General features: G+C 33.5%; 2 protein-coding genes across 3 annotated transcripts; both read right to left on the bottom strand.

The window, feature by feature from the left end:
* Positions 1-546: 546 nt before the first annotated feature.
* LOC133731973 (probable ribosome biogenesis protein RLP24) lies at positions 547-5,676 on the bottom strand. Of its 2 annotated transcripts, none has more exons than XM_062159425.1 (5): positions 5,653-5,676; positions 1,864-1,971; positions 1,255-1,368; positions 1,010-1,146; positions 547-911 (listed from the first exon to the last, which is right to left on the bottom strand). In XM_062159425.1, the coding sequence occupies exons 2-5, from the start codon at positions 1,942-1,944 to the stop codon at positions 755-757; spliced, it is 489 nt and encodes a 162-aa protein (XP_062015409.1). In that variant the 5' UTR covers positions 1,945-1,971; positions 5,653-5,676; the 3' UTR covers positions 547-754. The 2 variants fall into 2 exon arrangements, with proteins under 2 accessions (XP_062015409.1, XP_062015408.1); XM_062159424.1 differs by lacking the exon at positions 5,653-5,676 and adding an exon at positions 2,634-2,770.
* A 7,840-nt stretch (positions 5,677-13,516) lies between these two features.
* Positions 13,517-15,494, bottom strand: LOC133732379 (large ribosomal subunit protein P2B-like). The gene is made up of 4 exons (XM_062159919.1): positions 15,340-15,494; positions 14,623-14,712; positions 13,817-14,046; positions 13,517-13,710 (listed from the first exon to the last, which is right to left on the bottom strand). Exons 2-4 carry the CDS (start codon positions 14,708-14,710, stop codon positions 13,684-13,686), a joined length of 345 nt encoding a protein of 114 aa, XP_062015903.1. The 5' UTR covers positions 14,711-14,712; positions 15,340-15,494; the 3' UTR covers positions 13,517-13,683.
* Positions 15,495-15,756: the final 262 nt, after the last annotated feature.

Raw genomic sequence — 15,756 nt, 5'->3', positions numbered from 1 at the left:
ATGGAAGGTCGGTCAAATTGTTCTTCCAAAAGACGGCAATTTCAAAAACAAATGGGGGCAAGAGTTGCTGACTTCGAATTCCCATTCGAGGATGTCGAAACCAATTTTATCTTCAGTCAGTGACTCGTTTTCGTAAACCACGGATAACTAAAATACAGTTCAATAGCTTAGGATTTAATACATGTCCCTTTAAGATTCAACAGTTGCAATGAAATTACAACAAGGCGCGTGAGACAAGGAGATGGTTGGATTGTGTGGCAGATGAGGATACTGATTTTTGGGATTTCAAGTGAGTGAAACAAAAGGTAATTTTGGCAATAAAGAAGAAACAAAAAATAGAGTACATCAATTTCAACAATTAGCACAAAAATAAAAAATACAAATATCTGGGTCCAGTTCAGATATCATGCATGAATAAAGATGCAACGATTGTGCATATTTTACTTGAGTTAACAATTAGCAATCCCACTGATATTTTACTTGAGTTAACAATTAGCAATCCCACTGCAGAAAGTTCTATAAAGCCAACAATAGAAGCTCCCAATGTTTCAGATTTGAAAACTCTTCTATATCACATATTTAATGATCAATGTTTATCCCAGATATAGGTTCAAGAAAACATAACTAAAATCATCAACCACGTACTGAATGAAATGTAAGCAAAATAAAACAACAAGAAAACACAGATAGGTGCTTGATACAACCTGAAGCTGGCCAAAATTAAGACATTGAAAACTGGCATCTAATAATAAAATTACTCCTCCATTGCATAGGTTTGGTCCACTTGCTTTTGGACCTGGACTTTTTTCAACAGATCTTGTCGAAGCGCATCGGGAGCTTTGACCATGTTGAGGCTCTGTTTCAATTCCTGTGCATCTATGTTTATCTTGGGTCTCTTGTCCTTTTTCATCCTGATCAATATTTACCATGAGAGTTCTTAGTATGGAGAATAACAAAAAAAAGACGTTCTGTTCCCTACTATAGATTGCAATGTTGAAAAGAAAAGTACCTCTTCTGATGGTGCTTGGCCTCTCTGTCGACTCTAACCTTATCAATCTTCTTAATGGCCTTGAGAGTGTTTTCTGTAAGATTCCTATCATATCTCTCGGGCCTATTTCTCTTCCTCTCAAACTCAAAAGTTGAATCCTGGAGGGGAAAAATGTAATGAGTAATATAAGACTAACAGAAAGTTACCACGCTTCCCTATTAAATAGTATAATCACTAGGATTAGATTAAGCAACAGGTAATGTTACCTGTGTCATATCCTTTCCACGCAACCGCCTATAGGCCTTAGTCCACTTCACCTTGCGAGGATTCCTCTTCATTTTGAAGTTCTTGTGGCATTTAGATCTACAAAATCGAAAAATCTAGAAGAGAAATGGTTGTCAGAAAATTGAGCTGCACATGTTGCTACTGTAGATAATGCAAAGGCAACCATAGTCAAAGATGGCAGTCAGACAGTTTCTCAACACAAACCATAAGTAGTAAAGAACAGAACAACTATATCTTGCGTGAATTTGGGTTAATAGATCAAGAAATTAAGTCAAACCAAGATCTCATGTTTGAACTGCAAATAAATTGCATGGCATAGTGCCAATGAAAACTAATCTATGCTAAACCTAACAGTAATTTTAATTGAAGTTTATTGTAGCAATGAACCACCAGTATATTCAGGTATCAGGACCATAATTAGTTACATTTCCAGACTTCAGAAAGATGTTGTCAAGTTACTGTTAAATTTGATACCGCCACCAAGCATAAGAAGTTATTATGTGTTACTTGGAATAAAACACGAACGATGCATGGCAATTACATGGACCCAGTAGAGTTGTATCCTATGATAGAAGTAATGCAACATTTACCTTTGCATCATTACGAACAAACTGAATACCGTGCCCAGGATATACAGTTGAAGAACAGAACCAGCACTTCTCCAACCTCATTGTGTCCTGTAATTGTAGTACTATTATCTGCGGGAAAAAAAATACAGAACTCTATCATTAGGGAACTACTAACCAGAAAGGAACCAAAAATAATAACAGAAAGGAAAGAACAATATGAGATGGTACAAAACCAACCACAGGGTGCAACTTATAAACCAATTAGCATTTTGCACTTCTCATTTCTACCTAATACACAGATCAAATAACTTACGACATAATAAACGTTCTCCTAAGCAGCCTCACAATATACAAATTGATCATGTTCGTATTGTTCGATTCGATATACGAGAATCTCAAGAGTAGTAGCTCTAAGCCTCAGAACTTTAAACAAAATCAGTCTCATACTTTTGAACATAAATAATGAAATAAACAGACTCCTAAAACCACAATTTAACCAACCCATCTAGCATTGTAATACAATAAACAGTACCAAATTACTAATATTTCTTAATCAGCAGAATTGAAAAGGGACGGCAAAAAGAAACAAGCTTTTGATGAAGACCCAAAATCGAGAGCACTAGATATTAAGGGTTTTTGACTCCGGCCGTGAAAGCTAAGCAGAAGTCGTTTCAGAATGTTAGTGTGAAACTAGAAACAAACTGAAACCCTACAAATTAAAGAGGAAGGGGAAGACTGGAGAAATAAAGACGATGCGGAATAAAACCCTAGGAGGGTTTACGGTGGTTTACCTGCTTGGTCCTCCTGCAGCTTTCTGGAGGAGAACGGGAGAGAACCGAGCAAGGGAGCAGGGAGGGATGGTATTTAGGGTTTTAGCGAAAGCGTGAGACTAGTTGGGCCTAAATTTTGTGTCGTAATGGGCCCCCTTCATCTGACGAATCGGGCATGAATGTTACCAAAGCCGACCCGACTCGTTCTTCAATTTTTTGAAAAGTGACCCAACTTGGCAGAAGTTTTTTTTAGAGCTGTCAATGGGTCGTATTGTTGGATTCTTGTTTAAACGTCTCAGAATATGTGAATTTAAAGCTAACTCAATTAATAAATGTATCGGACAATTCAAACTCATACCACTAGTGAATTTTTGTTTATTAATCGTGATGTAGGACGAGATTTTAACTAATTTCAACAAAGAATCTCGAAAAGAAAAAAGCGTCTTCATATTAAGAAAAATAATTTGAATATTGGAAATTGGTATTCAAATAGGCTTCTTAATGATCGAATTAATCATAAATTACTCTTTTGGATATATTGGGATTCTCGAGCAAAATCTTGACTGAGATTCCAAACGTAATATTCTTTAGTATCTAGAATTTTATTTCCGATTTTTATTTAATCAGGTTTAATTAGGTTTCCTAGTTTTAGTCTACAATAAATTGTTCTTTATGTTTTCTAGTTGTATTAGGTTTATGCTATGTGCCCTATATAAGGCACTTCTTAAATTGTAATTTTCATTCAAGTTATCAATAAAAACCCAAATATTAGAGAAGTTTATCTATGTTTCTTATGGTTGTGCCCGTAATTGCTAGTGGATTCTAGCTTATCTCATATGGCTTTCAACGCTTGACGGAGCCTCTTACTATCGTGTTCACGCTTCCCGCATCATTTGGTATCAGAGAAGGTATCGCCCGCTTCTTAGCAGACGACGATTCAAGGGAGAAGTTCACTACCACCAACCTCAACGACGCTGGTCGTAGAGTATCTATCAAAGAAAGTTTCGTTGAAGAGGAACACGCCAAGGGATTCGCCCTAGGACAACCTCATCAATCCAAAAAAAAAAAACAAAAAACAAAAAGAAGAAGAAACATGGAACGTTGGATATTCACGACGCCAGATTACGACGACTTCCGAACTACATGTACAATCAAAGACAAGGTATGCTCTGTAATAATTGACAGTGGTCTACGAGAGAACTTTGTAGCAAACAAAGTTGTGGATTATTTTCAATTACCGACAGTAAAGCTAAGAGATCCATACTGGATTCCATTTGGAGAGGATGAATATGCACAAGTAACAGACGTTTGTAAAGTTCCTGTCTATATGAGAAAATTTTATAAAGAAGAGATTACTTGTCATGTGATTGACATGGACGACACTGATGTGCTTTTTGGAAGACCATGGCATGAAAGCGTCCAAGGTGGTTATTGCAAAAACAATACATATTTATTTAGGTGGCGCACAAAATTAAAATCAAGCCTAGAAGGAAGAACATCAAGAATGACCATCATGAGGTGTGTGAAAATGAACATGAAGAAGCAACTTTAAAGATTGAAGAGAAACTCATTAAGGATAAGGAAGCTGATTCATTCATCACATCGATATCCATGTCATGCATGCCTAATTGTGTTCAAGATCAACCCAAGGATAAGTCATTGCCCATTCCTTTTCAAGTGGAGGAGTTCAAGTTTCAAGATGCTTATTCTAAACTTGTCTACGGTATTGGATTCATGGTGATACCTTTTAATTTCGAGAATATTGAAGTTGATGGCTTATCATGTTTTATTCATAGTAATGATCGAGCTGCATTCAAGAGGAACTCGAGGTCGAGTTCTTTTCAAGTGGAGGAGACTGATGTAGGACGAGATTTTAACCAATTTCAACAAAGAATCTCGAAAAGAAAGAAGCGTCTTCATATTAAGAAGAATAATTTGAATATTGGAAATTGATATTCAAATAGGCTTCTTAATGATAGAATTAATCATAAATTACTCTTTTGGATATATCGGGATTCTCGAGCAAAATCTTGACTGAGATTCCAAACGTAATATTCTTTAGTATCTAGGATTTTATTTCTGATTTTTATTTAATTAGGTTTAATTAGGTTTCCTAGTTTTAGTCTACAATAAATTGTTCTTTATGTTTTCTAGTTGTATTAGGTTTATGCTATGTGCCCTATATAAGGCACCTCTTAGATTGTAATTTTCATTCAAGTTATCACAAATATTAGAGAAGTTTCTCTATGTTTCTTACGGCTGTGCCCGTAATTGCTAGTGGATTCTAGCTTATCTCATATGGCTTTCAACGCTTGACGGAGCCTCTTACTATCGTGTTCACGCTTCCCGCATCAAATCGTGTCTTAGTGTGTTAACCTTTAAATGACCTATTTTTTAAGGGGTTTTGCCCGTTTGCCCAAAATCATGATGTATTTTACCCAATCAATCAACCAAGTTGGTATTTTTCCCAAGTTCACAAACTTTAGGGGAAAAGACTCATAAGGGTAGTCATTTCTAGGGTAGTGCCAAATATATCATATGTTGACTTTTGGGTCCAAAATTCACTTTTTCTTAGAAAAACTTGTTCAAACTTATGAGAAAAACAAAACTAGCATTCAACATGCCCAAGTTTTTCACCTAACTGTTACTTTAATAGGCGGAATCACTGTTGCTTGTTTCTATCCTAAGCTGAGGCAAATTTTCTTAAGAAATAGAAAATCTGAACTTAAAGGTAGTATAAGATAACGGCAGAACATAATACTTAACAACAACAGATAACTTGCAAAATTAAAAGACTTGATGAAGTGGATGAGCACACTAAAAATATTTATTTAACCAACCTTTTGATGAAGACCCAAAATCGAGAGCACTAGATATTAAGGGTTTTTGACTTCGGCCGTGAAAGCTAAGCAGAAGTCGTTTCAGCGTGTTGGTGTAAAACTAGAAACAAACTGAAACCCTAGAAATTAAAGAGGAAGGGGAAGACTGGAGAATTAAAGATGATGCGGAATAAAACCCTAGGAGGGTATGGTAGTTTTACCTGCTTGGTCCTCCTGCAGCTTCTGGAGGAGAATGGGAAAGAACTGAACAAGGGAGCATGGAGGATGGTATATAGGGTTTTAGCGGTTGGGCCTAAATTTTGTGTAGTAATGGGCCCCCGTTCATCTGACGAATCGGGCATGAATGTTACCAAAGCTGACCCGACTCGTTCTTCATTTTTTTTCCTTTTTTCTTTTCGTTTTGAAAAGTGACCCAACTTGGACCTTAGAGCTATCAATGGGTCGTATTGTTGGATTCTGGTCAATGAATTAAACGTCTCAGAATATATGTAAATTTAAAGCTGACCTAATTAATAAATGTATTGGACAATACAAACTCATACTGCTTGTGAATTTTCGTTTATTAATGGCCTATTTTTTAATCTTGAAGGCAAGGATTAAAATATTGATTTTTATATATTTATTGAAATTTTGAAAAATAAAAATATCAAAAATATCTGAGATATTATGAAAAAGAATTTTTTTTTTTTCTAAAAGAGTCAATTTATTGGATTTACATATAAATATATATGAATGTCAATTTCATATACATCTAAAAAGAGACTCTGTGTGGTTGAAAAGTAGCTCGTTTATATATGAAAGTACAATAATCAAACCATGATATATGACTCGTATAGTTCAAATTGTAGTGATGAATATGATATCTATGACTCTCTTTAAAGTTGTCGACTGTTTTCCTTATATTGTACGAATTCCAGAGAATATCTGACATATTTGTCTTGAGGGGATTTCTCTTCACCCAAATTCCATTTGAGGGGATTACTTCTCACCCAGATTTCTTTCAAGAGAATTACTCCTCACCTGGATTCGCCTTGAAGGAATTTCGCCTCCGTCAAATCCTCTTTAAGAGGTTTCACCTCGACACATTTTTCCCATACAGGTTGCGTTGTCTCTCTATTAAGCAATTTCCTAAACCGTTCTTTAAATTTTGCACCCCAACATAATCTCCATATTCCATAATGAGAATGACTGATTAACTTTTTGAGTTTTTGTTTTTCTTGTCAGATTTTACAGATATTTCTTCATTTTATCGGAATATATCATAAATATCTTATATATAGAAGATATTTGACAATATCAAAGAAATTTTGCAGAAACGGTAAAACATAAAAGTACTAATTTCAGTTTACCCCCCTGAGGTTAGGGGTCGTCATCATGTTAGTCCCTCGAGTTTCAATTTAATCAGTAACACCCTTGTACTCTCCAAATTCATCAGCCGTGTCCAATTTCTACTATTCCGTCCAATTTGGACCGTTAAGTCTGACTTTTGAGGGCTAAAATGGTCATTTCAAGACAAAAAAAAAATTCTTTTTTTTTTTTTTTTTTTTTGCATTTTTTTCTGTTTTTTTTTTCATTAAATTTTTTTTTTCCATTTTTAATTTTTTTTTCTTTTTTCTTTTTCTTCACTTATTATTATTTTTTTATAATTTTGTCTTCAACCTATACACCACAAGTTATAATAGGTTTATAAAAACAAAAAAAAAAACTCTAGGTGGTCAAAAAGCCGCTCGCTAGTCTACGATATTTGTGATATATCTCCGATAAAGCAAAGAATTTTAGGATATATCTGTAAAATAAAATAGGATTATAAAGTGAAGAATTTTAGGATATATCCCCAATAAAGTGAAGAAATATCTATAAAATATGATTAAAAAAATAAATACATATATTTCTTCACTTTATTGGGGATATATCCTAAAATTCTTCACGTTATCGGAGAATCGGAGATGTTCCACAAATATTGTAGACCAGCGAGCGAAGAATTTTAGGATATATCTCCAATAAAGTGAAGAAATATCTGTATTTATTTTTTTAATCATATTTTACAAATATTTCTTCACTTTATTAGGGATATATCCTATTATTCTTCACTTTATAAACCTATTATATTTTATAGATATATTTTACAAATATATCCTAAATTTTTCGCTGGCTGGTTACAAATAAACCCTATAATAGGTTTATAAAAACAAAAAAAAAATACTCTAGGTGGTTAAAAAGTCACTCGCTGGTCTACGATATTTGTGATATATCTCCGATAAAGCGAAAAATTTTAGGATATATTTGTAAAATATATCTATAAAATATAATAGGTTTATAAAGTGAAGAATAATAGGATATATCCCCAATAAAGTGAAGAAATATTTGTAAAATACAATTAAAAAAATAAATACAGATATTTCTTCACTTTATTGGGGATATATCCTAAAATTTTTCGCTCGCTGGTCTACGATATTTGTGGAACATCTCCGATAAAGCGAAGAATTTTAGAATATATCCCCAATAAAGTGAAGAAATATATGTATTAATTTTTTTAATCATATTTTATAGATATGTCTTCACTTTATTGGGGATATATCCTAAAATTCTTCACTTTATAAACCTATTATATTTTACAGATATGTCCTAAAATTCTTTGCTTTATCGGAGATATATCACAAATATTGTAGACCAGCGAGCGGCTTTTTGACCACCTAGAGTTTTTTTTTATAAACCTATTATAACTTGTGGTGTATAGGTTGAAGACAAAATTATAAAATAATAATAATAATAAGTGAAGAAAAAGAAAAAAAAAACAAGAAAAAAAAAAAAAGGAAAAAAAAAAATGTAAATGAAAAAAAAAACAGAAAAAAAAATGCAAAAAAAAAAAAAAACTTTTTGTTTTGTTTTTTTTTTTTTTTGTCTTGAAATGACCATTTTAGCCCTCAAAAGTCAGACTTAACGGTCCAAATTGGATGGAATAGTAGAAATTGGACACGGCTGATGAATTTGGATAGTACAAGAGTGTTACTGATTAAATTGAAACTCGAGGGACTAACATGATGATGACCCCTAACCTCAGGGGGGTAAACTGAAATTAGTCCAACATAAAATATTTTCTCTTTATGGTATATCAGTCATTCCAAAAAACATTAATATAATCAAAAATTTCGCAGATATATTCCAATCCTTTACTTGTGGGTTCAACTTGTCTTATTTTTTACGAGTTTCAAGTCTCCTTAAGAGATGAGAGAATAAGAAGAGAGGTAAAACAAAAAAAAAATTCATAACTTCTTTTGAGTTTACTAGCACAGTCCTACATTACTCAAATCTATTGCATTACACACTGACGCATTAGCTAATCTTAAACATATGGGAACGTAGCCTTCATTTTGATTTCAATGGTTATGGTTTTAATCTAAGGTATTAGTAGGCCTGTAAATAGACCGGGTTTGGATTTGATCGATCTAAATCCAAATCCGTTTACTAAAAAAAAAATTTGATCCAAACCCGCTCCGTTAACCCGGCGGATCATTGATACCTCGATCCAAACCCGTATCCGTCGGATTAACAGATACCCGATCCGCTAATCCGATCCGTTTATAATTTCAAATATTTTTAAATTTTAAATAGTAATATTAAATTTATATCATGATACCTCATAAGATATTAATAAAATATTAAAATAACATGATCTACATGAAGAGTATTACCAAAAGTAAAATTACATTATCAAAATATTCCTTACACCGATAAATTAAGGTAACCAAAATACTTTCAAAGCAATAGTTTGGCTTCAATTTCATCAGCTCTTAAGTCTTAATACTTTGCACACAATTTGAATACGAATCAAAACCTGTAAAAACAAAGAAAAAGTTAGTTTGTTTTTATGGCGAAGAAAAAAATGTTCAAAAGGCAAAGAAGGGAGGAAAAAAAAAGAATTATCATTGCAGTACATAGCAACTATTGCACTATTGATTGAACTAACAAACAATAGTAAAACATTAGCTGGAAAGCAACAGCGTAATAAAAACATATATGCACTTGCATATCTTTGGATCAAAGGGACCTAATTTCATCTTGGCATTTCTTCTTCTTGGAAGTGTGAAACAGATCCTTCAAAAAGAAACATAACAAAATAAACCTCTGTGCAATGAGAAAATCAGCAACAAATCCTGAACACAAACAAATACTAATCAAACTTACTTTTCCGTTTTCGAGAGGGAAACCAATCTTTTGTAGTCTATTGATGAAAAAATTGAAGAAACTGTAAAGAAGATATATACCTTTCTTTCGAGATCAATAGTTTGATAGTGAAAGTTGACCTTGATTAAACAATTGTATGTAGAAGGATATGGGCAGGATTCTTCTTTCTTTGAGAGACGTCAGGACTCAGGAGATAAGGAGATGGGTATGAGTCTTGATGCTTCTACTAACTTTTTGGTAAACTAAATATGCAAAGCCTTTATTGATTCCTCTTAGTTGATGGACTGATGCCGTTTTAGTGTTTTACCGTTTACGAAGACTGCCTCTTCGATTTCTGCAAAAAACTTATATTAGAAATCTTTAATATTTTATATTTTATATATTATATATATATTTTTTTAAAAAATAATATATTAATAAAAAATAATATTTTATTATTACGAAAACGGGTCGAATCATTAACGGATCGGATCGACCTAAATCCAAATCCGATCTGTTTATTAAACGGATTAACGGATTCGAATCATTAACGGATCAACGGATCAAAATATTCCATCCAAACCCGTCAAATAGTCACGGATCTGGAGTGGGTCCGGATCAAAATCCGGTCCATTTACAGGTCTAGGTATTAGAATGCAAGTTAATCTAAGTGGGCTCAACAAAAGAAGGAGCAACTTTGTAATAACCCGAAAATTAGTGTCAACTATAGAGTACTATATTATTAGTTATATTCGAAATGTCTTACTTTGTTATTAAGCTCAAGACTCTCATCCATATTATTTTTATGATGCATGTCATTTTAGTACTAATTATTGATATTTTCTTTTTACCTTAAGAAAGCACTAAAGTTCTTTACTTATCAATTAGGTAAATGTGTATCTATATATTTATGGATGTGTGCATGTATATATATATATATATATATATATATATATATATATATATATATATATATATATATATATATATATATAATTGGCAAAGCTGCTTTATGTTTTCTTTCTTTTACTACTCTTTTAATTTTACTCTTCTTTTTAATCATTTAACCTAACTAGTGGATTAGCCACTTGCATTACAATATTAGTCACTCACTTATCTTAGTGCTTAATTCTAGCCTATATATATCATTATGATCTGATCATACTCAACTTGAAGATCAAATGCAAAATTTGATCAAAAAACTCCCTTAGTTGAAGAGAAAACCCAACTAAAAGTTTCTCACACAAATCCTTCATCCTATTTCCCTTAAGAAGTTTCCTTTTGTGAACCTTTTGTGAAAGAAGTCCAAAGTTTGATCACAAGACCTTCTGAGTTCCTTAAGTAAGTACATGAATACATTTCTATATTCTTTTGTCTTTAAGATTTATCAAACTACATAATCAATGATAAAATGGAAAAGGATCTGCTTTGCTGCAAACCTGTATTTTCGTATATAACAAAGTCTGTTTTGTTAAAAATATTTACAGTATTAAATTCCTCATCAAAAGTTCTTCAGTTTAGGCTTTTGAATCACTAAAAAAGGTTAAGAAATGAAGAAGTTATGGCTAATCAAAGTTTTCAACTTTTAAACTCGCTGGAAATCTCATACAGCCATCACAACTTCAAAAATTCATATCTCCCTCATTTCTTATCCGTTTTCTACAAACTTTATATAAATTTGAAGCTTAGGACCTCTACTTGTGATCTGGAGAGTTTGAGAATTAATGGTAAAATACACGGAACGTAAAGACTTAAACACCAAAGGTCAGTATCAAAAATATCGGTTTCCGCACTGTTATGGTTCTTCACCATTTCTGGACTATATCCCTCTGATCTGGACTACATGACTTATTCCATTGAATTCCTTGTGAAAAACCCTTTGAAATGGTGTACTCATTTGACTAATTCGGACTTGTGATGGACAATATAACACATCTTGAAGTTTGATGACTCTAATCGGAGAAACATGAACACGGTTGATGAACTTCAATGGATTTGGACATAAGAACTGAAATACTAACTATAATATAATTTTCTTAAATTGTGTATAGTTATTCATTTAATGCTTGTGCTTTATTATTACATATTTTACTTGATTTCAATTATGTATAAGCTTATTTGTAATTATGTTGTTTGCTAGTGAATTTACTTAATTGTGTTATACAATTATGTTACATATGTTTTCATATGAGATTATTCCTAAGTATATGTCTCTTTATGTGGGTGTACATATACATATATATTACGATCTATAATTCATAAAGATTGTATTTTGAGGATTTGATTATGTTTGAAAAGTACAATTGTGAAGCCGAGTGATTAGTATTACCCCGTGCTTAAGTGAATTACTGGTAAATGTGTTTTGGTGTTATGAGGAGTTAGCCTGGGCCCTAGTCCCTACAGATAGTGCACTATTATACTCTTAGGAAAGAGGTGTTCTCCTTGAGTATACATACTTTGGATTTGTCCTCTGTATGCTGCGGCTTACCCGTGCTTTGGTATTATGGACCCTAGCACGTGGATTTATGATTTGTTACCGGTCAACCTGGCTTACTCGTGCTTTGGGTATAGTACGTTGGACCCTAGCACTTGTATTTATGATTTATTACCAGTTAATCCGAAAATTCACTAAGAAGAGAAGTGTACTTATATTATTTCGATCAAATATCTGTCTGCGATATATTATTAATATGTTACGATGATAAGTGAAAAAGAGAATTGAGCATGCATTTCTTTGAGGTTATTTCACATATTAATGCTGCAATATATTGTTGGTTCAATAAGGAGATGTGACTATATGATTTATTATAAACCATTCACACGGATGAATATATTTGTATATATGTGTGTGTGTATTGTGCGTATACATATACATATTTAAGAATTCGTATGAACATATAAATGGTTCCCGGTACATTTTTACTTGGTTATTCACTTTGATTTCCTATAAGACACATTAATATAAGAATGTATGTTGTGTACTTACTGGGCTTGTGTTGCTCATGATGCTACACCTTCTTGTTTTCAGGTAGCGATTAGACGCTTGGGGAAAATGGGGCGATTCTCTAAATAAATGAATGTTTTATTTTCTACCGCTTTCTCAAAAGAAATAATGTAATATATTTTGTTCAGCTTTAGTATTGTAAAAATAATAATTTCAATTTCTAATAAAAGTATTATTCAGACTTATTTGCAAATTCTTTTACTTTAATTTATCCATTGAGGAAGTTTTATTTGTAATAACCCACATCACGAATTCGGGTACCATATTTCAGTATAATATTGGTCTCGGGTTTGGGGTGTGACAAACTTAATCCCTAAACTCTTGAAGAACCTGGTTGGTTTAACCAGGCAGTCAGTAGCGTACTATTGAATGCACGTGGGGACAAATGGTATGCATCTCAAAGCTTCAATCATATAGTAGGGATAGTAGGGTGGTAGAAGGTCTCAGTCTGGAACCCCCAGATATGGCTTTCAAATCCCCATGAGGCCTTGGTGGCCAGCTAATGGGTGCTTAATGCCCCATGGCGTTCGGAAGGGCTTAGTCCAACTTTGTTGGGATACCCCCTGAAGGGCTTAGTCCAGCTTTGTGGGGTGGTAGAAGGTCTCAGTCTGGAATCCCCAGATATGGCTTTCGAATCCCCATGAGGCCTTGGTGGCCAGCTAATGGGTGCTTAATGCCCCATGGCGTTCGGAAGGGCTTAGTCCAGCTTTGTTGGGATACCCCCTGAAGGGTGTGTGTGTTGCTAACTTTCTAACGCTAACCTCCCCCAATTCAAAAAAAAAAAAAAAAAACAGACGGCAAACATTGCCCATGGGAGGCAGTGCAGGCAAACGTTAATCATCATACACAGTTACACCGACCAATAGCAAGCACTCATAAGTGATGACACCAAAAGATGAAATTCAAAAATCAACCTTAATATGTAAACAAAAATAAAAAATTATAGAGATCTAGAGCCATATCCAACTACAAACTGAAAACTTAGTAACATTTGATTGATCTAAAATCGTAATGGAGTTGTCTTAAGTCTTGATAAAAGCAAAACACCATAAAAGAGAATATCTTAGTCGAAAAGGCTGAAACCCATATCCTGCAGCAAGATAATATAACCAGTCAACAAATTATAAACATTCAAAACCAATTGAGAATCAAGGTACAAACTCCAGCTATATTTGAAAAAGAACAGAAATACTTACATCATCAGACTCTTCCTTCTCTTCTACCTTCTCCTCCTTTTTCTGCTCAGCAGCAGCAGGAGCTGCTCCACCACCACCACCAGCTGCAGGTGCAGCAACGGCAACTGCACCACCCCCAGAGGGAACAGATGCCAACTTCTCCCTTCCAGACGCAATTAGCTCAGTAATATCTTTGCCCTTTACTTGGGACAATAGCAACTCAATCCTATCACCATCAGCTTCAGCTCCAACTGTAAACAGAAAATGTTTTTTTAACCACATGCAATTGCAAAAATGTTTCAGCAACCACTAACACTTTGGTGCTCCAACAAACAATCCCATGGAAAACCACATTCAAGCCATTCTTTTCCTCTATAATCTGGAAAGAGGACATTGCCAATGTTCCAGCCTAGAATCAAGTTACTATGCACAAAAGGCAAGAACTACGCATTAAATTTTAAGCAAATACTTCCAAAATCATTTGCAAATATTCAATAAAGATGAAACTTATTATTCAAAGGGGAAAATCAAGATTCAAACTCTAAGGTGCTCAGCCCTGAGGACAGAAGCCCCCACATCTAAATCAATTAAGAAAGTAAACACCAATTTAATATAACAAAGTTAAATTTATCTTTCTTTTGAGAACACAGTTGAAAGTATGATTGAAAAATGACATAGCATAGTTAAAGAAAACAAAATATTCTATACTTATTATAAACAACGAAAATAATTAGCAATCTACAATTGCAAAAAAAAAAAAAAATAATAAAAGAAAAGAAAAGATAATTATAAAGAATGTCTAAAAGGATTCTTCTAATAGAAGTTACCTGAGCTAAGAATATTCTTCACATCATCAGCTGAGGGGCTGGTGTTCCCTCCCAAAACAGCCAGAAGATATGCAGCAACAACCTTCATCTCTGCCCAAATAGAGAACTCAACATAAATTTTATATAAAAACAATTTGCTCGTACTCCCAAGTCCAAAACTTTTTAATCTGGCAAACTACTAACACCACCATTTGTTTATGTGAACAGTTTTTGATGATCGCTAACAGTTATCTTCTAATTAATTTCCAATGACAATGATCTCAAGTAAAGTTTATATGTAATTTGACAAAATAACTTGCTTTTTTCCTTGGCAAAAATAATAATAATAATAATAACTGGGTACATAAAATACTTGGGAAAACAATTAAAAAGATTGAGCATGGCCATGGTAATGATGGTATTCTTATTTGAGTCTTAGTTTTTCATAGTGTTTTGCATAAAACCCTGAACTTTTACACTTACATTCAAACAGCAAGAACAAAAAAAAAAAAAAAAAAAAAAAAAAAATCCCTGATGAGCATTACAACATCATGAAATCCAAGAAATGAATATGAAAATGAAAAAATGTCAACCAAAAGTATAGAAACTAAGATTGAAAAGGGGTACATGGCATTAAGTTTGTGAGTATCTGAAGCTCATATGGGTGCTAGCAGCACAGTAAAGAATTCACTGAAAAGTGTAGAGCGAGAGAGAGAGAGAGTTAGAAGATAAGTTTACCGTGTTAGAGTAGATAAAAGAGAGCAGAGCTTCAATGAGAAACGATGACTGAAGAGACTGCAGCGGCTGATACAGAGACAGAGAAGGTCGAAAGGAAATGCTCTCAAAGCGAATACTCCTAGGTTAAGGACTCCAAGCATTGATGTTATAGCCCGGCCCACATTCAATTTGGGTTTTCTAAAGCACAAATGGTTACCAGCATTTCAACTTTAGTCTTTCGATGTCAAATGAGCCCATTCGTGCCTTCCTGAATGAATTTTTTTTTTCTTTCAAAAAAAGAAAAATTAGATCATTTAGTCTAAATGACATAGATCTCCTTAGTTCAATTTGAGAGACGAGGTTACTAAACTTGCTACTCTTGCAAGCATGTCATTGCATTAAAGAACTTCAGGCAACCCTAAATCTCAAGAACATCTC

This window comes from Rosa rugosa, chromosome 2 (assembly GCF_958449725.1).
Source record: "Rosa rugosa chromosome 2, drRosRugo1.1, whole genome shotgun sequence".
NCBI classification, from domain to species: domain Eukaryota; kingdom Viridiplantae; phylum Streptophyta; class Magnoliopsida; order Rosales; family Rosaceae; genus Rosa; species Rosa rugosa.
The sequence above is the reverse complement of the archived record's forward strand: the minus strand, read 5'-3'. Positions and strand labels throughout refer to the sequence as shown.